This window comes from Spermophilus citellus, assembly GCF_964194105.1.
Source record: "Spermophilus citellus genome assembly, chromosome: 10".
Lineage (NCBI taxonomy): Eukaryota > Metazoa > Chordata > Mammalia > Rodentia > Sciuridae > Spermophilus > Spermophilus citellus.
Window position 1 is genome coordinate 60,945,539 of NC_138197.1, and position 26,015 is coordinate 60,971,553.

The 26,015-nt window shown below is 33.6% G+C and overlaps 1 protein-coding gene across 5 annotated transcripts in view; it reads left to right on the forward strand.

Moving 5' to 3' along the window:
* LRRK2 (leucine rich repeat kinase 2) overlaps window positions 1-25,143 on the forward strand; it is a 136,462-nt gene extending 111,319 nt beyond the window's left edge. For 2 of the 5 annotated variants that reach the window (XR_014024010.1, XR_014024011.1), the window contains exons 42-52: window positions 6,640-6,810; window positions 8,234-8,334; window positions 10,087-10,281; window positions 11,307-11,500; window positions 12,965-13,037; window positions 13,943-14,127; window positions 17,909-18,061; window positions 19,549-19,761; window positions 21,522-21,589; window positions 22,134-22,311; window positions 23,311-25,143. Coding sequence is in view for 1 of the 5 variants with exons in the window: in XM_081309432.1 (XP_081165558.1) it covers window positions 6,640-6,810; window positions 8,234-8,334; window positions 10,087-10,281; window positions 11,307-11,500; window positions 12,965-13,037; window positions 13,943-14,127; window positions 17,909-18,061; window positions 19,549-19,761; window positions 21,522-21,589; window positions 22,134-22,255 (1,475 nt within the window). In the remaining 4 variants the exon portion in view is untranslated. Of the gene's footprint in view, window positions 1-6,639; window positions 6,811-8,233; window positions 8,335-10,086; window positions 10,282-11,306; window positions 11,501-12,964; window positions 13,038-13,942; window positions 14,128-17,908; window positions 18,062-19,548; window positions 19,762-21,521; window positions 21,590-22,133; window positions 22,324-23,310 lie in introns of those variants that run through there. The other 3 variants (XR_014024012.1, XR_014024013.1, XM_081309432.1) reach the window with 2 other exon arrangements.
* Window positions 25,144-26,015: the final 872 nt, after the last annotated feature.

Below are 26,015 nucleotides of genomic sequence, written 5' to 3' on the forward strand. Positions count from 1 at the left end.
AAAAACTGAGTAAAAAGGGGAGACCCCATGATGTCAAGCTATATTTTTAAAAGTTAGATTTTTACAATCTTGAAATACTCTAGAGGTGGTAAGAAATAACACACAAGTTTTGATCTAGGTAGAGTTGACACTAAGCTAAAACCAAACTCAGGCCCACTCATTGCTTTTATATCTTTGAAACCCAAGGTTCTTTATACCTTAACTGACTTGATGCTTATAATCTCCATTTCTCACACTCAGTGGGAATATGTATACATTTTGCTGCACAAATATAAAAACATGTTTGAATACAGGTGAAACTGACCTTCTGAGACTTCTCATATAGGTTATGTGCTTTGTTGATGATACTCTTAAGTATCAAAAGGTATATGTTCCTAAACACTTATGGCTACAAGAGTTTTGCATAAAGGCTTTGACCTGAGTTGTCCTTGGTTGCACCATTCTGTTTTTTTTAATTCATATATTTTTTTTTAGTTAAACATGGACACAATATCTTTATTTTGTTTACCTTTATGTGGTGTTGAGGATGGAATCCAGTGCCCTACACGTGCAAGGCAAGCGCTCTGCCACTGAGCCACAACCCTAGCCCAGTAGCACCATTCTTGATAGAAGCAAACTTTATTCTTATTATAGGTCTGTACAGGGGTTTAGGGCTTTAGTTACTACTCTTTAGTTTTGTTTCTTTGTAATCTATGAGTTGCTAATATTTCAATTCCTAAAAACAAAACAAAATAAAAAAAAAACAGATTTACTCTATTTGGCCCCGCATAAAGGGAAGAGTCCTGGTTATAATAGAAAGTGAGACACGCCCCCCCTTCATACCATTGTGTCTCTGGCCCCCAAGACATGATGGCTTTTTTATTTTATTGTCTTGGATTTAATGTTGCTTTCTAGGTTCACCCCCATCCTTTTTTTGGGTTGCCTATTTCTATTATCCTATTAATATTACCATTAACTGATTCTACTAGCAGTGGAGATGTATTTCCTATGCTTTATACTTTCATGTTTCGTGGTCTTAACATGCAGCGTGTGCTTCCCACCTGTGCTTTCTATCCCATGGAGTCCCCCTCCCTTTCTCAGTTCACCTCATCTTCTACTCACAGGTTCATCAGAACCTCAGCCTTGGATTATCAAGAATCATTCACAGAGCCAGTGACCTGTATAGCCTTCTTGTCTTTCAGATTTCCATCTGAGCAGGAAGGACAATGCTGAGGGATTGAAATCCACAGCTCCACCTTTGTATCTGGTTGGTTAGTTGTAAAAAGGTACAGGGGACTTGATGTCAACTAGATGATTGCAGGTCAGTTAAAACACCATGCCAAATACAGAAGAAAATATACTACAGGTGGTGTCACTAGGCAAAGGATTCTAATTTGTTTTCCTTACCCCTAACTTGTGTACTTGGATAAGGTGATAGCCCCTGTTGCCCAGATTATAGTGCTCGGTTTTATTTTTGCTCCAAAAGCATATTGTCTCTTGTTTTGCATAACTCCAGTTTAGAAATAGAACTTGCGCTCTCATAAACACTTCATAGTATATATTCTGGCTGAGAGTATCTCTGGGATGTTCAATAATAATAAAAATAATTATCATTTCTTGCGCACTTGCTGTGTGCCAGGCACCATGCCAGGTACATTAGAGACATGATCTCATGCCAGATCTGAAACTTTGCTATTATTTTCTCATTTGTAAAATGAGAACATGGAGGCTCAGTAAGATTATGTCACACAGCAAGTAGCTAAAATGATAACTCAGTATAAATGAAACCTGAATCTAGAGGGATTTTTTGCTCCCTAGCATATGCAACTCTAATATTTACTTGAGGAGATTTAAATATTCAATCTTAGTTATTAAAGAAGTAAAACAAAACAACGGTGCTATGGATAGCAAATATTGTCAACTATAGGTTTGGAAAAACCATCTTTGAGGGTAAAATTCCACAGGCCTTGTATAATCTCACCTAGGAAAAGTGTACATAGCATGGAAGAATTACTCATTCTTCTCATGTAACACTGAGGTGGGCTGGACTCTTCATGTGGGGCTTGCTATTTTTCCTCCTGCAGCCCCAACCTTGTCTTTGTGTTCACAGGGTGCTAAGCCTACTGTTGAAGTCTTATCCACTGAAGGGGCTAGTGGATCTCTCTGGTCACTACTGATGTGCCTCTGGACTTGAGCTCTGCCTCTTCCCTCAGTGGTCTAGGCCACCACTAGCAGCCAGCTCAGTTCAACTGAGTTCACACTCAGAACCTTTCATTTACCATACAACTTTCTGGTTTTGGTCAAAACCTTTCTAAGATTCTATGACCATATAATTCTTAATACCAAGCCAGATACATCTTCCTGATCTCTTAGAGTTTCTATTAACTTTGAGTGATATAAACATGGAGAAAGATCATGGCAGAAAAAAACCCAGACTTAATCTGTTTTCTTCTGCCCAGTTTTCCCTCAGATCACTCAATACAGTTTTTTTCTTATCAGTTCCCCAAACTCCTCTTTATTATTACAACACTCTAGTTATCTCAGCCCTAAACTCTGCCTCAAATTTTAAATAACAGCACCTGTTCCTACTATCACCGAACTTTCCTTCTCCCAAGCAATTCTTTCTGAGAAGGAAACAGTTCTCTCTCATGTGACTTGTCTGTGTCTTTTCCTTTTAATAGATGTTCTTGTTATTTTTATGTCTTTTAACATGGAAACTTCTAGAGAAATGAGTGACCATATATTCATTAAACTTCTTTGTGTGTTTTATGACCCTTACTGTGGTGTCTTTCCTCTGGGTGTGCATGAGAGTGGGGGTGAACTAAGTTGCTTAGCAAGGACTGTAAGAATCATAAGACTTTCCAGTATGTGAACTACATGCCTGGCTTGCACTAAGCCTTTTGTGTGGGCTGATTATTTCATTTAATCCTGATGGACCTCTGATATAGGTTCTATTCCTAGTCCTAAACTAAACCATAGGGAATGTTAAAAAAAAAAAAGTCAGTATGGCAGTACAAGTTGCAAACCCACACAGTCTAACAGCAGAGCCCCTGACCCAGCACCACGCTGCCGGGGGTCCAAAGGCAGAAAAAATTCAGTGCTTATACTATAGTGTGATGCCTGTCTACATGTTGAAAGGTAAATGGGATGAATCATTTCAGCTTTAAATGACTTGGAAAGTTTCAACTTTAACTCAAATGGATTTCCGGCTGAGAGTGACAGTTAATTCTGGGTCCTGTGACAATTGCAGTGTTGACTGAGATGAATGCTGAATGCCGACTGATGGCTTCCGCTCTGTCAACATCCATGTAAATATGACGGTCTTGGGTAAATAAGACGTTCTCTGGTTACTCACTTTCATCTGAGATTATGAACATGCCGTGCTCATACTTATCTGGAAGTAATAAAGAAATAAAATATATGTTTTTGAATACCTTGTGATGTATACTCAGACTTAATTCATAAGTTTCTCATTTTCTTGATCTATGGATCTTTATTTACTCGTTACACATGTTGAAATGCAGACTTCTCTGAAAAATTATTTCTAAAAATAGTTTTTAGACAATGGGTTATATTTTCCTAATTATTTCAACACTGTAATTGTCATACTGTAATTGTATACATACAATTACAATAACACTGTAATTGTCATACATACATAAAATAAAACTGATTTTTATTCATTTATGCATGCATTTGACAATAATTTATTGAACATTTATGAAGTATCAAAGTGGATCCACCACTTAATAGCTGGGTGGTGTTCATCAGTAAATTGTTAATGCAGTCAAGAACACTAGGAATTCATTGGATGAATTTAAAGAGGCATTATAAGTGTATTGTAATTTAAGTACTTACTGAATGTATAAATAATCTTATGTTCCTAAAGTGGGGATCATGTCAATGGAGACATGAATTTTGAAAGGGGGAAGATAAGGTTAAAAGCATTTCCATTTTGAAGTAAATATTCCTTTTCATATATTCATCATTACCTTTCTTAATGTCCTCTGAATCATTGTGAAAACAATTCCAAACTTTTGGGCAACTTTACTCTGTGAATTGATGCCTACAGAAATAAAAACTATAATAAAATATATATGTATTGGAGGAGAATTTAGAAATTAGACCAAGTGAACCCTCAAGTCTCATCCTGTTCTATGATCCTGATTCCAAATTCTAATAGTAAAATTATCAAGGAAAGAAATATGCTGAACATTTTAATAGTCTTTGAATAGTACCTTGATCTAAATAAATTTATTTAGCTGTTTCTCATGTATTCTGCCTTCCTTCTCATTTAAGAAATAACTTCTCAGTGTACAGTATGGGCCAGGTATAAAGAATATAGCATTAGCTGTTCCTTTTAGGGGACCTTTAAAGATAATGGCAAGGGCTGGGGATGTGGCTCAAGCGGTAGCGTGCTCACCTGGCATGCGTGCGGCCCAGGTTCGATCCTCAGCACCACATACCAACAAAGATGTTGTGTCCGCCGAGAACTAAAAAATAATAAATATTAAAAAAATTCTCTCTCTCTCTCTCTCTCTCTCTCTCTCTCTCTCTCTCTCTCTCTCTCTCTCTCCTCTTTAAAAAAAAATAAAGATAATGGCAAAAGAAATTTATTATTACTTTCATAAACTTTGGATACCAGCTAGGTCAATTCCCTTATCTAACTAACATGTTAAATGAATAATAAATAATTAGACAAGATTTAAATCAGACTCCCAAATCCCTTTTAAATTCTAAGAAGATAAGCATAAAGACAGTTAAGGAGCTAGTTAATGTGTGGGTAGCTCATTATTTTTAAGGACTCTTGACTTTACCATTGATTATATTTGTGGCCTTAGGAAAACCACATAACTTTTCAGAGAGGCATGTACCATTTGTAAAATGAGAAGTCTCTTCTGTCTACCACAGGTAGTGGTGTGCATATCATATTAAACATTCAAGGTGTCTAGAAAATGGTATAGTAATATGAATTAAGAGCTATTAGGTTTGTTTGTGTTATGTGACAAGTAGGCTTTACCAGGGATATATTTTAGAAGTCCTAATTCCTTACACAATTCATAAGCTCAGAGTGTGAGGGTGGTGTTATATGGTTACATAGGAAAATGTTCTTATTCTCAGAAATGCAAAATATATTTAAGACTGAAATATTAGGTCTGTTACTTACTATAACATGTAAATATTATCTATATTATTATTCAACTAATATGTAAGATAGCATATTGACATATCAATATATTTGCATATCTAGAGAGTGGGAATGGCAATAATTAGTGCAGTGGGGAATATCATGCTCAAATTTTATATCTCCATCCTTTTGATTCCTCTGCCTGGTGAAGAACTGCTGAACTTTCCCTCTTGATGGCTGTCAAATGGAACAATTTCCACCTATAGTCATTTATTCCTGGAAGGCTGTGAGCTCATACTTTGTTCTACTTTCTTGGCTGCATATATAAAGTACTGTAGTCAATGTTCATTGTAAAAATATTAACATATTAAAAAAATAAAATGAACACAATTTTAGCACATAAAAATCATCATTATTACATCTGAATGCATTTTTTCTAGTTTTTACTCTATGTACATTCCCATCAACTTTTTGTTCTAAAAATATTCAAGCCTTCAGAAAAGTAGAAAGAATGGTACAATATATACCCATTTCCATTATGCATAGATTCATTGATTATAAACAATTTGCCCACTTGTTCTCTCTCTTGCTCTCTTTGTGTATGAATATGAGTCTTTGAAATAATTCATAGTACCATTATCACATTTAAGAAAATCAGATAATTTTTTCCATACATTTGATAACTTTATGTCCATCCAGAATTATATTATACATTTTCTTTTCATTTGTGTTATATAGCATGTTGTCTTAAGAAAATATTTTTTATAGATTGCATAGTATACATTGATTAACTGTTTTCCTTTTGTGGATGAATTTCTTTAGATTGCTGATATTTTTACTATTACTAATAATATTGAAATCACTCCATTTTTCCCTGAAGTATTTAAAAGAAATTTATCTCTCGTTTGGAATAAAAGATTTATTTTCCTTTAAAAGAATTTCAGGTATGAGCCTGAGAGAGAGGACTTTTATTTGTTCTAACTAGGGTTTTTATTTTTTCATTGGATAGGATGTGTTCTCAGTCCTGGAAATAATGGGAGCACTGGAATTTTAATCCAGGTTATAGGGACTTTAAAGGAAGTCTGGAAAGTTCTTTCCTTCTCACCATCTCTTTTTAAGTCACTGCTCTGGTAATAGGTTTTATTAAGAACGAGAAAAATGATGCAGGTTTGTTTCCTATGAGGCTTCATTTCTTTAATTATGAATCTCTACTTAATAATTTATTCTTGAATGTTTATCCTTATCCTTCAAAGTAATCTAATTGAAGATTGAAAATCTTATAATGGGGTTATGAGATCTTATAATAAAGATTGAAAGATCTTATTATCCTTCAGGCTCGACCTTGGGGTGAAGTGTCCTGAGACAAGGCTATTCACTGATCTATCAAGCTGTCTGTTTATAGAGGTAGCATGGCATGATTTAGAACTTATCTCCCCAACTCTCTTATATGACACATAGCTTATGAATATACCCTCTTGGAAGAGTGGGCCCTGGGCTTGGGCATATTTATGGCTGTATTTGCTTGCTTTCAGGGTTTCGTGCACCTGAAGTTGCCAGAGGAAATGTCATTTATAACCAACAGGCTGACGTTTATTCATTTGGTTTGCTACTCTATGACATTTTGACAACTGGAAGTAGAATAGTAGAGGGATTGAAGTTTCCAAATGAGTTTGATGAATTAGCAATACAAGGAAAATTGCCTGGTAAGTTCTATTTTTATGTACAATAAAGATTTTTTCCCTTGATACCAGCCACTTCATTTCTAAATAGTTGTATGCTGAGTTCATTTCATAGCTGATGATTTCTGTTTAGTGTATGGACATTTTAAAATCCTGTGATACATTAATAAAAACTATATGAAAATGTAGGAGCTCTAGGTCTAAAGAATCTCAAGTGAATATTGGCATATCTGGCATTATATTTAGAATACTCAGGGAGGGAAAACCACCTTGAGGACCTGATTTGGTGGTTTCTAATTCTCATAAAGAATTACCATGTGCCCACTGGCCCATAATATTTTCATTTTCTTTGAGCTAAATAGTTTATATGCAGGAAGGAAAGCTTGAATTATTTATAACAATAATTTTATTAATAAATTATTAATAAGAATGAGTAAATGAGTACTTAATGAGCTCAAATTTGATTTTGAATGGTTTTCCCATACTTTCAAGAAATCCTAGGACCTTGTCATTCATTTTGTGATCATCACTTTAGTTTTCACTATGAAGTATCCATTTAAATTTATTTAGCTGTTTCTCATGTATTCTGCTTTCCTTCTCATTTAAGAAATAACTTCTCAGTGTACACTATGGGCCAGGTATAAAGAATATAGCATTTGCTGTTCCTTTTAGGGGACCTTTAAAGATAATGGCAAAAGAAATTTATTGTTACTTTGATAAACTTTGGATACCAGCTAGGTCAATTCCCTTATTTTAGCAGTTAGGTTTCCAAGAAAGTATCCCATACTCTCTTCTGCACCAACCTGAAGTATGGATTTCTCTTTTATAAAAAAACAAACGTGCACAAACCAGTTGTGGTGATATGAAAATTAAATGCTTGCTTACTTTGAGTATTAAAAAGTGTTTCCATTGATGCCTGATTAGTAGATAAGCAAAAGTGTTTTCAAAATCTATTTTAAGCCGGGTGAGATGGCACATACTCTAATCCCATGGCTCAGGAGGCTGAGGCAGGTGGATCAAGTGTTCAAAGCCAGCCACAGCAATGGCAACGCACTAATTAACTCAATGAGACCCTGTCTCTAAAAAAATACAAAAAAGGGCCGGAGATGTGGCTCAGTGGTTGAGTGTCCCTGAGTTCAGTACCCAGTATCCCCCACACAACAACAACAACAACGATAAAAACCTACTTTAAAAACAGGTATGAAATAGAAATCTGTTATTTTTTTCATTTAGTATTTGTGTCTGTTTTTTATACCATAAGGAATAAAAACATCTGTTTTGATGTGTTTAGTGGAGACCAAGTTGCAAAAATTTGTTTTAGATTTGTAATAAGTGAGTTCACAATAACTATAGGATCAGGAAGTTCAGTGTTTTATGTCTTCCTTTGCAATGTCAAATAACTTTTATTTTGTTTAGTGTACTTGCATTGTATTTTTTCATATTTCAGATCCAGTTAAAGAATATGGTTGTGCCCCATGGCCTATGGTTGAGGAGTTAATTAAAAAGTGTTTGAAAGAAAATCCTCAAGAAAGGCCTACTTCTGCCCAGGTAGTCTTATAGTCAAAAATTGTTGTTTAATGGAAGTGTAACTGATGTGATTCTGCAATCTGTATACGGGGTAAAAATGGGAGTTCATAACCCACTTGAATCAAAGTGTGAAATATGATATGTCAAGAACTATGTAATGTTTTGAACAACCAACAATAAAAAAATTGTTGCTTTGTGTAGAACATCATATATATATATATATATATATATGTATGTATATACACATATATATTTACATATATAAACATAATATGTAAAAATCTTCAAATATATGTACTCAAACACATAAATAAACACAGACACAAACATAGAGTTGAAAATAATTATAAGGTGGGACTCCTATAATCTCCACTGTCTTGGCACACACAGAAAATATATACAGCACCCCAGATGTCTGTGTGTGTGTGTGTGTGTGTATTCTGTGGAATGACTCTTTGTTATTTTGTCCATTTGCCTACAAATCACAGTAAGAAAAGGACATTCTTCAAATACAGTATACTCATCCTTTTTAAATTATATATGTTGAATTTTTTTCCTGAGTTCGTGTGGCTTGCCTTTTTCAATGTCCCTTAGAGTATCCCATAATGAGCAGAAGACATTCTTAATTTTAATATGTATAAATTTGACAATCTTTTTAATGGTTATTACTTTTCAAGTCCTGTTTTGAGTCCTTTCACCCAGAGTCACAACAATATTTACCTATGATTTTTAAAAATATTTTTAAAGTTATGCTTTTGGCATTTAATTTCTTAATCCATGTAGAATGGGTATATTTATCTGGGTCCAATTTCCTATTTCTAAATAGAAAACCAGTTTTTCCAGCTTCATTTATTAGTTTCTCTTCCTTTCTTTCTCACTGATCTGACATGAATATTTTGGAATTTGTCAAAAATACATAGACATCTCCATACACATATTTTCTTCCATTGGTCAACTTACCTATTTTTCCTGTAGCTTTATTTAATTTCTTCTCTTCACTTATTTTTCTTCTCTAGGTATGTTTTGGCTATTCTTAGCTTAATTATACATAAAATTTCAAGTCATTTGTGATTTGTTAAACCGTGATTCATCCAGATCATCAGGATTAATAATCCAAACTTAAGATAAAACTACATTGAAAAAACGACACATATGGGGCTGAGGTTATGGCTCAGTGGTAGAATGCTTTCCTGACATGTGTGAGGCACGGGGTTCAATCCTCAGCACCACTAAATAAATAAATAAATAAATAAATAAATAAATAAATGTATTGTGTCTATCTACAACAACAACAAAATTAAAAAACGACTACACACATAGTTTTATACTGGGCACGATATATCCTCTTTTGTGTGTGTGTGTGTGTGTGTGTGTGTGTGTATGTGTGCGTATATGTGTATTTTTTTTTTTAAATTTGAAAAGAAAAGAACAGATCAAAAGTGCCAACTGACCAGAATTTTTGAAAGAATTATTCTTCATTCAATTCTATATTGCTAAACTTCTGGTCAGTTGACACTTTTAAACCGTTCTTTTCAAATTAAAAAGAAATACCAAGTATACAAATATACAAAATATGCATAGTTTGAAAGTGTTTATTTGTTTCAGTGTAATTTTATCTGTAGTTTGGATTATTAATCTTGATGATCTGAGTAGATCACAGTTTAACAAATTCAGGTTTTGCTTGATAGGGCTACGACATTTAGTTCTATATTCGATCTTTAAAGAGGAATAACTTCATATGTGTGTTGTTTTGTTATTTTAAAACTTTCTCAGGTCTTTGACATTTTGAATTCAGCTGACTTAATCTGTCTGATGAGACACATTTTAATACCCAAAAACCTTATTGTTGAATGCATGGTTGCTACAAATCCTAACAGCAAGAATGCACGAGTTTGGTTCGGTTGTGGGCACACTGACAAAGGTCAGCTCTTGTTTCTTGACTTAAACACTGAAGGACTCACTTCTGAGGTAAATCTGAATACTCTTTAAATCATAAGTCTTTTAGACCACTTACTTTAATATATTTTAAAGCATATACCAATTAAAATTACTTTGAAAGAAATTAGATAACTGTGAAATATGGTATATTAAGAACTATGTAATGTTTTGAACAACCAACAATAAAAAATAAATAAAAAATTTAAAAAAAAAGAAATTAGATAAGAGCCAATGTAGGAGTATTATTAAATTAACTTTCTCTTAGAACATAGGAATTTGCATGAAATTAGTCTGGTGTGTTTTAAAACCAAAGTATATATGTGTTTTGGGTCTGAGACAGGTAATCTAGTGCATGTGATTTAGGGAGTGAGAAGTTTGGAAAGAAGTAGAGGAAGCCAGAAGGGATTGAGGCAGAAGCTCAGCACAACTGTGGTTTCTGAGGAAACTGAGCCTCAGCCTCTACTCATAAGAATATCTGGAATGTGAATAGCACAACAGAATTCCTGCCACCCAGCAAGAGGGCCAGCGTTTTATTCTCATATGTCAGTTAGTTGTCTGCTACCATCTGCCCAGAGGTGAGGGTGGTAGAACCCGTACCCTGTGCCCATTAGCTGCTGGCATTCTGTGGTGAAGAGAGCAGGTCTGCGCAGATGACAGCCACAATTCACAGAAGTTAAAAAGTTGTTGATAAAACTTATTAATAGGTAAAATTTTAGGCTTAAAAAATAACCTAATATTTTGATTTTTGCCTCAAAATAAATATTGTCCCTAAAATTGTGCTTAAGATTCAACAATTCTCTCATATGGTCTTGTTGGAATGATAATTGAGACTGAAAAATAATTTGGAATTTTGGTTTCAGATGCATTCTAGGTAGGCATAAATTGTTTGCCAGTTAACTCAAATATTGTCCAAAATTGAATAAAATTGGCATCGTTTTTAAAAGTAAATGCACAAAGATAAAGAAGTTAAGTATGTTGGTGAAGCATTTTTTTGTCCTATACAAGTTCTTGTTATTGAGCCAAGTCCTGTAGAGAGTATTATTTTCTGTTAACAGGAAGTAGCTGATAGTACTATACTGTGCTTGGCCTTGGTGCATCTTCCTGCCGAAAAGCAAAGTTGGATTGTGTGTGGGACACAGTCTGGTACTCTCCTGGTCATCAATACTGAAGATGGAAGTAAGAGACACACCCTTGAAAAGATGACTGATGCCATTACCTGTTTGTATTGCAATTCCTTTTCTAAGCAAAGGTATGTAGGATTGTGGATTTAGTTGAATGAAAATTATATACCACTTAGATGATTTAATTTTATGCAAAATTTTTACCATAATGCCAAAGATTCCTAAATTTTAGCCTATTTTCATTGGTTTGCATCTACTCAAGAGGATTGGGCCACAATGGAAGTTACTATTTTTCTATGTGCAGGGTCATAAAATTAGCCAACTGTTTCTTTAGGCTATTACCTCAGCTGTGACCCTATCTCTACTTCTCCTCATGTCAACATTCCTTGGTAGGGCCTCTTGGAAGACGAATTTTATTCATTCTTTCTTTGAATACATGCATATACATATGTATATTGCCAGCCTATTATGTACCAGGCTTAAACATATCGGTAATATAACCACAAAATTGGAAAAGAATATAAGAAATTAATAAGTTATTAATAGGTAAAAGTGACTAAACCCTTATCAATTATAGGGATCTTATCCCAAAGAAATTTATCTAAATGGCAAAATTTCAGGTATGAGTCATAGGTTGACTACTATAATATTTGGACAAGACAATTTCCAGGGGCCATTAAGATTAAGACCCATATACTTCTCTGGTTTAAGTCATTACTTGAAGTATCAGAAGAATGTGAAACAAAAGTTTTCGGTACCTGAAATAAAAACTTCACTGGCAGTTTTGAAGCTGAAACTATTTGGACATTTTTAAAGAAAAATGTCACTGATGGTTAAATAAGCAAGGTAGACTTGATTCAAGGCAATCATGATAGGAGAGAGATTGAACCCAACACCAGTGAAACAAAAGTGGGAGAGTTTTAAGGTGAGCTACAGTTGTAGAAAAGTGTTGGAGGATCTTGTTAACACATTAACAATAGCCATCTGCTTTGGCTAATGTGCTCTCATTGAAGGTAGTCCCCTGCTCTTCCACAGTGATTGGGAAATAGGGAGGCTTTCTTTTTTTTTTTTTTTTTTTATTTTATTGTTGGTTGTTCAAAACATTACATAGTTCTTAATATACCATATTTCACAGATTGATTCAAGTGGGTTATGAACTCCCATTTTTACCCCCTATACAGATTGCTGTGTCACATCAGTTACATTTCCATTGATTTCATTAGAGCAGATTATGCTAAGTGAAGCTAGCCAATCCTTAAAAAACAAATGTCAAATGTCTTCTTTGATATAAGGGGAGGCTTTCTTTTGTTGATTCAATTGTAAAGGGATGGCTTCTAGGTCCTTGGGAAAGACTTTCCTGTATTATAAAACTGGCAAGAGGCTGGGGAAAGATTTACATCTCAAAGGGGCTGAGAAAGAATTTATAATTGCAAGTTTTCTAAATAAAAGCTCCAAGAAAATGGAGGGCAGGAGACTTTAGTCAGCAAGAAACCTGCCTAAAGTTCAGTCAAGCTGGGGAGAACTTTAAGGACATCTTAGTCAATATAAATGCTCTTTTTGGAATAACTTTGGCATTTTTTTTTTCCTTTTAGCAAGCAAAAGAATTTTCTTTTGGTGGGAACTGCTGATGGCAATTTAGTGATTTTTGAAGATAAGGCTGTTAAGGTAATGTGCAATGCATTCTACATCGAATTCATTTTAAATCCATTGTTTTATGTATCTCATTCCTCTACTATGTGATTATAAACTCCTTGAGAACAAGGATCATTAAGTTCTGCTTTTTAATTTTTTTATTGCTTCATAAAGTCTTGAACACAGTAGATCCTCTGAAACACTTGCTGATTGTATTTTCTTTTTTTTAATGAATGAATAGGATAACATGATAGATGAGACTGGATTTGAAATGTTAGGAATGGTATGAACGAAGCAACTAATTCCTTATAAATATATTGTGAAATAAAACAACGAATATTCAAATTTTAAATCTGGTTTGTGCCCTGAGGGCACAGTTTAGTAGAGAGTGTTCTTAGCATAAAGCCCCAGTTCAGTCCCAAGCACCCCCCCCCCACACACACACACACACACATACACATGAGGGGAGGGAGGGAGAGGGAACATATTTGTCTTGCCATGAACTTTTCTTCACAACTGAAAAAATCATTTAACTTTATGATCTTCATTTTTTAAAATTTAGTCATTAAAGCATTTTTTCCTTTATCTATCAACTCATCTACGGATTCACTTATTCACTCAACTTCCTACCTACTCATACTCCTCCATACCCAAACCTTACTATCTAAAGAGAGACTCAGAGGTGGAGTATAAGCCCCAGGTTGTTCCTCATTATAATTTTTTTTATGAAGTAAAGAAGTTGGCTATAAGGATAATATTTTAATTGAGTCCTGTTTTAGATACTGAATATTATTTATACTTTGAAAAGTATGTCTGAATTTTTATTTTGATGTCTCTAGTCCTTTAAAATGGGAAGTAGTTTCAGAAAGCAAGAATTTTATTGTGTTCCATTCCATAGATACTCAATATGCTGAATGTGTTTTCTCTTTTTGTCAAAGTGTAAAGGAGCTGCTCCTTTGAAGACACTAAATATAGGAAATGTCAGCACTCCACTGATGTGTTTGAGTGAATCCGTGAATTCAGCTGAAAAGAACATCATGTGGGGAGGATGTGGCACAAAGGTTTTCTCTTTTTCTAATGATTTTACTGTTCAGAAACTCATTGAGACAAGGACAAATCAACTGTAAGTTGTTTCCTTTCTCTGCAGCTAATCTACCATCTATTTTTGTGGTTTACAATCATATCAATATTATTGATAATCTAAAATGAACACATTTTAAAAATGCATAATTTAGTTGTCTACTATAAAAATAAATACACATCATAGAAAATTCCAGAAAGCAGAAATGCATTTTAAAAATTCAACTTGTTTAATCACTTTTGGAATAATATATAAACCCATCATTATCCTACTGTATCTTCCAATTACATTTTTAACAATTTTATTATCTCTATTTCAAATTAGACATGGAATTACAAGGCAGTCAACTCACTATTGTACTAAATCCATGAGTTTCATATGATATACGAATATTACATATATTACATATATTACATATATTACATATATTCGTATATCATATGTAATATATATGAATATAATATATATATACACAGTTTGGGGTAATTTCATTAAGAATAAATTGTAGAAAACAGATTTGTATGATTGAAGCCATTTCTAGGTTTGATAATTGATTATCAAAATTATAGCCAAGCTAGTGATACCAGTTTCAAAAAAGAAATAAATAAAATATGAACCTCATTCCAATTTATTGTTTCAATTTTTAAATTGTAATTTAACCTGATCTGTTTGCTTCTTTTTATTATTTTCCTTGGTGATAAGCGATGTAGGATCGTAGGATCGCAGTGGGCAAGAGCATAAATTAAAGTTTAAATATTGACTTCGGTCTTTATTGGTTTTATGAGCTATCTCTTACTTGAAGATCATAATACACTCTGTTTCAAAGGGGTGTTTGAGAGATTAAATATGAAAATTAATGTCAGGAGCTTAATATAATGGTTAGCATTTGGTAAGCTCTAAACAAATGTCAACTATTAGTATGATTGTTAGTAGCTTTGGGTCACAAATTCCTATTTCAGGGACCATCCTAGTTTCCAGTATCCCTCTAGTTGCCCCAGATTGAAATTTGGGAATAAACTTTGATCACTTTCCCCCATTATTCACTTGACTCTCTTAATTATAAATATCCCTCAAGTCCTTTTACTTCTCATTGCTACCATGAGCCAGACTATCATCCATCATCTATGCATCAACAAGAGCACCTTCCTCTCCAGTTCTCATTAAAATTCTTCAGTTGCATGCCATTGTCCTTTGATGAAGCCCAAGTAGCCTACCAGGCCCACCATGATTTAGTCCTGATTACCTCTCTAGATTATGTATTGAACTTCTTAGCCCTCTGTGCTTTAGCCAAACTGAAATTATCCCATTTCTCAAAGCCAGTCTTCTCCTTTTGTCCCCCAGTCTTTGGGTACGGTTTTCTCTTTTGTCTGTTATGACCTCTGCCTATTTCAGTCCAAATGTTGCTTCCACTAAGTGGCTGTTCCTGATCCTACCTGTCTTCGATTTGTGCTTCCATTGCATCTGCTGTTTCCTTCCACAACAGCTGTCACGTTTTTATGATTGCATTAAAAATTAGTTTCTTAATACCACCAGACCGGCTGGTTCTGAACATTGACTGTGCCTTAGAAACCACAAGGTAGGTCAAAATTATCTTGTGCCTGGGCACTACTGCAGACAATGACATCAGACCAATTAAGCTGGAAATAGGGCCCACTCTTCAGTGTTGTTTTGCTTTTCCAGTTTTCGGGTGATTCTGGGTTGGACACGGTCAGGGTTAAGATACACTGTGTTATAAAACCTGGTGGATGAGGATTTTAGTTGTCTGTTCTCAAATCTGATAACTCGTATGTGGTAACTGTTTGGATACTTGCATTCCCATTATTTCATTTACATTTTTAACCCAACTCTACAAGTCTGATAACCCTTAAAGGAAAGGCCTGCAATTGCTTCTTTTCATGGAGCATTTTATGGCATCATTGGTATCAATCATCCCCTTAAAATTCCATATGATTTGGAGAATAGATGCTTCATTAGAGGATATCCACAAATATCAGTCTTTCAAAGATAATAATCTCTCAAAAGAAATTATGAACCAGTACCATAAACACCTGTAAACACTTGAAACTATTGCTTTTTTTCTAAAAATGCATCTTCTGTTTCCTGGACTCTTCCCCATTAAAGCGATGTCATTTCATGAACCTGTGTTGCCTCATCATCTTTATCTTCTTATCACCATCAGCAAACCCTGAATGAAAGGCATGGTAGTTAGTTAAAGAAGTTATCTTTGGAGCCAGGAGACTCCAGAGGATTTGCTTTGTGTCCCTGATCTACAACATGATAGTCATGTGACCATGAGAAAATTCTTTAGCATTTGTAAGCTTTTCTTTCTATAATTATATACATTGAGATTATCATATTATACAAGTTTATTTTAAGAATTAAACAAGATAACACACAAATATTTTGTGTTTTCTAAAATTCTGTGTAAAACTTTGTGCTAATTGGAACTATCTTATGTTAAGATAGCTAGCACCTCAAAAGAAATTACTTAAAATGTAGTGGCTTTCTGGCAAAATATATTTATCTCCCTTGGCAGAATAAAAAAAAAGTGAAGAAAATAATAGTTACACACTAGGATATATTAATTATTGTCATATCCCTATGGTATTTTCATATTATCTTTGTGATTCAATTGCAATTTTAACTATTTTTACTTTTTTCTGCTAATTCATTCTGTTCTATTAGTTTGTTCTTCATCAGTCCATCCTCTGTCTGCTATACAGTCAGAACAATTACTAAATTGCCTGGTGTATCAGAGGTACTTACTCATAATAACTCCTTATTAGATTGTGAATATGTAGAAAACACATGCTTGTCCTTAAGAAATTACCATGTAGTGTGAGGGAGACACTAATAAATAAATACTTTATTTATTTATTTGTTTGTTTGTTTATTTATTTATTTTCCTATTTTTATTTGGAGATAGGGTACTGCTAAGGTGTCTAGGCTGGATTCCAATTCATGATCCTCTGGCCTCAGCCTCCTGAGTAGCTGGAATTACAGGTGTGCTCCACCATGCTCAGCTAAAACGTTATTATGTTTAATAAGGACTATAAAAATACAGCTACAACAGTGGGGAGAAGGAATGGTTGCTCTATTTTGATAGGTCAGTGAGGAATTCCAGAGGAGCTGACATTTAGATTAAGCCTCAAAGGCTGACTAGGAGCTTGACATGCAGATAAGGCTTAGGATCGCCAATCTGTTTGTGAAATACACACAATGCCACATGTCTTAGGGTGGCTGAGAGTTATTTTAAAATGCTGGTATTTTTCCTTCATTTTAAAAGGGGGTAAATGATAAACAATTTACTTTCCATTTATGCTTGGACAATGGTGATCTTTTTCTTGTAACTTGATTAACTTATGTTTCTGCAAGAATACCTTTCCTTTTAGCCCTTGAAGATACGCCACTAAACTTATTTCAACATCTTATGCTTTATAACTCTAGGTGTAGATGGCTAGCTTTTAATTTTCCAAACATTCATTACCACAGTGATTTAGTTGCAACATCTAAAAGTTACAAATGTCATATTTCTTTTAAAATGCAACACATAATTCTATAAAGAACCAGGTAGAACTGAAATTAAAACTAAAACCAGGAATAAACATTAACTATAGTCTTTATTTTTATCAAGAGAAACCAATATAAAGTAACCAAAAGTAAGTAAAGTAGCAAAGTAAGTTTCATATTCAATTTAGGATGGTTACAGGAGAACATGGGCAATAGTCTAGCTTATTTCCAAAATAGTGTTAAATTTACATGCCTTAGGAACAACCATAAGGTGGTATCATGACTTTTTTGACATTCTTTTTTCCTTCCCTAGGTTTTCTTATGCAGCTTTCAGTGACTCCAATATCATAGCCGTGGCAGTAGAGACAGCTCTCTATATTGCTAAGAAAAATAGCCCTGTTGTGGAAGTGTGGGATAAGAAAACTGAAAAGCTCTGTGAACTCATAGACTGTGTACACTTTTTAAAGTAAGTTCTGTGGTTATTTTCTGCTTGCCAGAACTGTCTCTACGCTTCAGACTGCACAAAGGAGGGAGCTCTGCTTATTTTTCTTTCTTTTCCCCTGTAAATAGAAAATTTTTGAAAATGCAGAAACAAAATTGTTAATGGTTGTCAGCACCATCTTTTGATATCCTGTACATTTCATTTTGGGAAAATAAAAGAATAGGAACATACTATATGGTATTACTAAGAATATTCTCTAGTGAAACAGTCATTTTTAAAAGTGGCCATACTGGATTCTAGACTACTGGGTATATGTCTAGATTTGTCACAGAGTCAGATGTTACTATATATAATTAACACTACTTTCCCAAAGATTCTGTAATATAAAGAAAAAGGTCAAAAAATGACCTGATCAGTGCACTAAGCAAAGAGGGAGGATCAAGACCCTGACAAACAGACATGGCGATCTAATTCAACATGTGAGAGACAAAGCCCTCATAATGTATAAAGTCAGACCTCCATATCCTTGGGTTTTGTGTGCACAGATTGAACCCACCTAGGACCAGAAAGTTAGACCTATTATGGTTGCATCTGTACTGAACATTTTTTTAAAAAATATTATTTCTTTAATTATACACAAAAACAAATTGTGAACGGTGAGGGAGGATACGATGTTATTTGTGCACAACATTTTCTTCTTTTTTTTTTCAGCTAAGAATCAGAATTTTTAAACATTTTCTTCTTGACTGCCTGATTATTTTTGAGTTGGGTAGAAATGATATCACAAATTATTAGTCAGATAATGTGTTTTTATAGCTGGCTGAGATCTTAGAGACAATGTAATTTAATTTCCTCACATTTTACAAAGAAATTATTGACTAGATTCTTTTTTTAATGGCTGAAGGTCTGAAGCAAGTTAGTGTCATACTTTTGACTATAGGCCAAGCTTTCCAATATCCAGTCTAGCTTTCTTTATTCCCCATAAATTTTATTGTATCTTAGACTTACAAATATATATATATATATATATATATATATATATATATATATATATATATATATATATATATATATAAATGAATAAAGCTGGTTCCCAAAATATAAAACTTTTCCCTTAAAAAAGCTAGTAAATGTACTGAACATTTTATTGCCATGATCCCTTAAACAATACAGCATAACAACTATTATACAGCATTTACATTTTGTTAGGTATTATAAGTGATTTAGAGATGATTCAATTATATAGGAGAGAAAGTAATATGCAAATACTATATCATTTTACATAAGGAACTTGATACTATATCATTTTACATAAGCTACCATGATTTTGGTAGCTGCAGTGAGTGGGGAAGGTTCCTAGAACCAATCCCCCTTGATACCAAGGGTTGACTGAATTGTTATATATTCATAATTTGAAAAGTTATTATATGTACATATATAGAGAGACAAATCTCTTTTATCCCCTAATTGCTGATGAAATTATTAATGCATACTTTCTTTATGATTCCTAGGGAGATAATGGTAAAAATAAACAAGGAATCAAAGCACAAAATGTCGTATTCCGGGAGAGTGAAAACTCTTTGCCTTCAGAAGAACACTGCTCTCTGGATAGGAACTGGAGGAGGCCATATTTTACTCCTTGATCTTTCGACTCGGCGAGTTATACGCATAATTAACAACTTCTGTGATTCTGTTAGAGTCATGATGGCGGCACAGTTAGGCAAGTTTCTTTTTCATGTCCTTGAAGATTATAAAAATATGCCTTTATTTTAAAATTTAAGTTTTCACTTTCCAGCTCTGTTTGGAGTTCCTTCAAATTTCACATAATGAATCAGGACTGGTATACATTTTAAATAAGGCCCTTTAAAATATGGAGGAAAAAGCTGCTCTTAGTCCCCCAAGAGAAGCAGATGACCGAGATTGAACATTCAGCTTGGGTGTTTTTTTTTTTTTTAAGTTTTCTTTTTCCTTTTAGTTGTGGGTGGACCTTTATTTTATTTTTATGTAGTGCTGAGAATTGAACCCAGTGCCCCACACATGCTAGACAAGTGCTCCACCACTGAACCACTATCCTAGCCCCTTGATTTGGGTGTTACTTGCTTTTTTCCTTATTACCTAAAGGCAAAAATGGGAAATACATAGCATTGAGTATGTTTTGCTATTTCATTCAAGAAGTTAAAGCAAATGTTTATTTTGGTCATAGTCCAAGCTACCCACCCTTGGTAAAGAATACCATTTGGTTGTTCATTCTATAAAAAAATTCTTGTAGCAATATATGCTGAACTCCACAATCTACAAATATTGACAAATCATGATAAGTTTTGTTCAACCTTTTATGTCTATTTTGGCTCTTATGTGAAATGTATTTTTCACATAAAATGTATTTCAATGTCTTCCTTTGATTAATTATTTAATTCAGAAAGCTATAATATCTTATATACAAAGTTGATCACAAAATAACAGTGTAGGGTTTAGTTCTGCAAAAGTAGAGTTTATGTAAGTTTAATATGTCAGCAATACAATGTTTGACCATGGTGAAGAAAATAGATTCCTTTTGCAATAATATCTTAAGAAAGGTGTTTCTCCTGTACCCTCACCTGTTTGTCATTTATAGATCATCAGGGTTGCACAGAAGTAGATTAGATGCTCTTGGTGATTGTTAACTACCAGGATGGGTCCACACAAGCAGAGTAGTAGATCTCAGTGGGTTATCTCCCTGTCTTATTTGATCAATATTGTTTTATTTAATTTAGTTTGTATGTACTCTGGAACCCACATGGTTGTTCATAATTGAAATAATATTGACATTTCAGTAGATTATTATTTATTTTAAAATAAAAATAAATTTAAACATAGACTACAAGGTGCACAATGATGTGGCTTCACTGTACCTCTCTTACATAGCATTCATCAGTCATGATTTTTTCCCCAACTAATGTCAATATCTTCACCAGAATATAACCTTGCATGTGAGTTGGGTCTGTGTTTTCTTGGACATCTCTTTACTACCAGGACCTAGCCTATAGCCCAGTACATACAAGACTTCTGATGAACATTTTTCAGATTAATTAGTGAATGACTTGATAATATGATATTGTGATAGAGGGTCAGTTATGCATCTATCCAACTCTCTATCCCCATGCTTCATATTTGTTCCTTGTAGTATCAAAAACACTTTTATACATATTATCCATTTAATAGTATAATTTTGGAAGAAGTAATATATAAAATTAAAACTATTTTTTTTAAAGGGCCGACGAATGAGGCTTTATTGAGATATCACTCCCGGGTGGAACTCATCAGACCCACAGAGTGGACAGGAGAAGGGTCTGAGGAGAAACCACCAAATTAACCCTATTTTATAGAAATCTTTAGCTGCTTTCTCAGATTCACATAATTAAGAATTGCAACTTTACTGTTTTTTGATATAGTTTAATTTATTGTATTGATAGAAAACTTCTGAATTTTGTTTTTTTAAAGGAAGCCTTAAAAATGTCATGCTGGTTTTGGGGTACAAACGGAAAACTACCGAAGGCATACAACAACAAAAAGGTAATATTTAATAGGATGCTGTAGTCCAAAGAGTGCAATGATGTGAATGAGGAAAAGATATTGTGTTTTATAAATTTAAAGTAGATATTACATATACTTTTAGCAATTTTAATTGATAGTTTCTTTACAGTGTAAATAATTTAGGCAAATTTCAATATTAAGTTTCAATGATTTAGGAATCTTAAATATTTATTTTTTCAGATGAGGGAAAAAGAACAGTCACTATAAAATGAGAACTACTTCAAATTTAAACTAAATGTGAATATTTTTTGCTTATAACTTACCTATGTCCAGATGAGGCCTAATGTTGAATAATGTTGGAAAAAGCTCTGTTTCAGTAAATGAAATGATTGGCTATAAAGTGTCTATGTGCTTCTTGAAATTTGGTAGTTAGTGTCTATAAGGTATTATTAACATTTTATAAGAATATTGTTTATGAATGGCAATAATTTAGTACTTATATATAATGAAATATAAATTAACAAAATAAAAAATATTTTATAATGGATGTTTGAAGCATGATTTTATTTTTTTCCTTTTATAGAGATACAATCTTGCTTGTCTGTTTGGGACATCAATCTTCCACATGAAGTGCAAAATTTAGAAAAACACATTGAAGTGAGAAAAGAATTAGCAGAAAAAATGAAAAGAACATCTGTTGAATAAGACATCAGAAGTCTTTGTCTTTAGATAGGAAAATTATCTCTTGTAAATATCTCTTTAAAATATTTATGTTAAAAACCACCCTAAGATACCATCTCACTCCAGTAAGATTGGCAGCCATTATGAAGTCCAACAACAACAAGTGCTGGAGAGGATGCGGGGAAAAGGGTACACTTGTTCTTTGTTGGTGGGACTGCAAATTGGTGCAGCCAATTTGGAAAGCAGTATGGAGATTTCTTGGAAAGCTGGGAATGGAACCACCATTTGACCCAGCTATTCCCCTTCTCGGTCTATTCCCTAAAGACCTAATAAGAGCATGCTACAGGGACACTGCTACATCGATGTTCATAGCAGCACAATTCACGATAGCAAGATTGTGGAACCAACCTAGATGCCCTTCAATAGATGAATGGATAAAAAAAAATGTGGCATTTATACACAATGGAGTATTACTCTGCTTAAAAAAATGACAAAATCATAGAATTTGGAGGGAAATGGATGGCATTAGAGCAGATTATGCTAAGTGAAGCTAGCCAATCCTTAAAAAACAAATGCCAAATGACTGCTTTGATATAAGGGGAGTAACCAAGGACAGGTTAGGGACGAAGAGCTTGAGAAGAAGAGTAACATTAAACAGGGATGAGAGGTGGGAGGGATAGGGAGTGAGAAGGGAAATCACATGGAAATGGAAGGTGATCCTCAGGGTTATACAAAATTACATATAAGAGGAAAGGAGGGGTAAGAAAAAAATAATACAAGTGGAAGAAATGATTTACAGTAGAGGGGGTAGAGAGAGAAAAGGGGAGGGGAGGGGAGGGGAAGGGGGATAGTAGAGAATAGGATAGACAGCAGAATACATCAGTCACTAGAATGGCAATATGTAAATCAATGGAAGTGTAACTGATGTGATACAACAATCTGTATACGGGGTAAAAATGGGAGTTCATAACCCACTTGAATCAAACTGTGAAATATGATATATTAAGAACTATGTAATGTTTTGAACGACCAACAATCAAAAAATAAATAAATAAATAAAAAATAAAAAAATGTAAAAAAAAATATTTATGTTAAAAGGAATACTTCTATCCTTTGAAACAACTCGTGTATATGAATAAATGTTTTTATGTTTTATTTTTAATTTAAATATATGTAAAAATAATTACCAGTGAAAATATGTTCTAAGGAACTATTTAAAATACAGTGTTATATTTCCTGTATGCCCTAATTAATCTGGGGGATTAATTAATAAGTACAAAATACTTGTAGTACTCATACAAAAATTTACAATCTGATCATTTTTGTTTCATTATCCATGCTGAAGGTAAATTTTATTTTAAATTCTGTGCTTAAGACAGGATTGTTGTTAGCCGGGCATGGTGGTGCATACCTCTCATCTCTAATCTCTAATCTTGGTGACTCAGGAGACTGAGGCAGAAAGATCACAAGTTCCTCTTTAACCTCAGCTATGGGGCAATACACTGTTTCAAAAAATAGAAATAAGAGGACTGGGGAAGTAGCTCAGTGGAAAACTACTGCGGGGTTCAGTCCTCACTACCAAAAAAAAAAAAAAAAGACACAATAGTTGCTTGCTTTCTAGAAATTACCCAAGGTGAAATGAAGATATTTTGGGTAGTTTCCCATATAATATGTTATTTATTGAACTGTTTTTAAATGCACTAACATACACTTATAAACAGTCCATTGAATTTTCACTAATAAGGCTCTCTGTTGCTGATGCAAGCCATGCATCTCACAGTTTCCTCTAAAATAAACATATCCTCTAAAACATGACACATCAAATCCTCAGATACAGGAAGGACATAGTTATCCTTTTTCTATTTTTCAACTCTATCTTTGAATGTGGGCATCCTGAAACTTGTATTATTGGTGTAAATACACTATTTAGTTCTTCTAGAGATATTTTTGTAATTTTGTTTTGATTTTCAGTGGTAAGCCAACCCATTGCTATTTATTTCCTAATTTACTTTTCTCTAATGCTTCTACTCATACTCTCCTAAATGTGTGACCCTGCACACCCTACATCATTTAGACAGAAACTCTCTTTTGAAAATCATAGAATTCTACAACATCCACAAAGACCATGGGGACAAATGTGTCGCTCACTATTCAGTATGCTAAAGAAAAACTTCAGCTACAATGGGTAAAAACACTGCTAATCTAGTCTTCTATATTAGACCTAACTCGTTATAAATGTCTTCTCAGAGTAGGAACATCACTGCCAAGAACACATGTAAATATGTGGTTATCTTTCTACTCCAGGAAAATCACTTTTGGTAAATCCATTGGCCCTGCCCAGTATTCTTCATTTTAAAGAATTCTCCATGATAGCATAACAAGCCTATTTGATATTCCCAGAACTGACTTGCATTTTTATTATGTACAGACTTAAAATTTCTTTCAATGAAGGATAATCAAACTCTTAACCCTGAAACATTCTCCACTTTTCAAAATGACCCATGTTTTAATTTATTATGTAATTAAGCACAAAAAAAGTGCATACATGAGGAGCTGGGGTTGTGGCTCATCGGTAGAGGGATCTCCTCGAATGTGCGGCGAGACCCTGGGTTTGATCCTCAACATCACATAAAAATAAATAAGTGAAATAAAGTTATTGTGTCCAACTACAACTAAAAAATAAATATTAAAAAATGCATACATGATTGGAACTTTTTATTCCGGTGACATTCTCTCATTGTAACTTTGTATGTAAATTCAACTTTTTTTTTTAACCAAAGACAGTTATAGAAAAATGTGTAAATGAACATTGTATTTAAATGGAACAATAAACATTTTTAAAACATGTTTATGAGTTTTAAGACCTCGTGACGGTGTTTTATTTTCATATATTGATCTGTTACCCATCTCATATAAAACTTTGTATTAGTCTGTGTGTGGATTAATGGCACTCTAGGAAGGTGTCAAAATTTTTTCTTGAGAATTTATGGGATATTTAAATTCAATTTTATATAAGAAAATAGTTGACATGATCCCTGGATAAAGTTCTGAAGGGCACAATATATTCTATTTTCAAGTTCTTAGAAAAAAATTTCTGTTAGTAAAATTGTTCACACTAAAATATTAAAAGAAAAATAAAACTTTAGAAAAACTGATGTAGATTAAAAAATAGTCATTTTTAGTTTTTCCTGATTAAACCCTAATATAAGCTGTTAATTATTATCAAAACATAAGTATTTTAACAGATTTTTTTTTCTGTATAAGTTTGAAATGAAAAAGAAAGCTTCTCTGAATCTGATTCTGGCCAGCACTCTACTGATTGTGTGTAAACTGTTTTACCTAAAATGTAACTTATTTTTCATCAGGACAGAAAATATATTGGTATGACAGCAGAAATAACAATAAATATTCTGAACTTGACTAAATTAAAAGTGAACATATAAATATTCAGATATTAAAGGGAGATGAAGTTCCAAACTTTCGGCACTAAGCTTCTTTATGTCATTCATCACCTTAGATAACTTAATGCCCGACTTAAAAATGGGATGTTTTTCTTGGAGACTTAGAAGTAGGCAGTACAGTAAAATTTTAAACCATGCTAACTCAGCAAAACTTGAAGCCCTCATTCTCCATTCTTACCAGTTCCCACTCAGAGTACCATTCCCCCCCCCCCCAAAATTCAGAATCTGGCTGCTTACAATTATATAAGATCATACTCAATTCCTTCTAATTTTTCTAGGCATTTGGAGTATTCCTAGCACCTTGTCTTTCAAGAGGCAGGCAG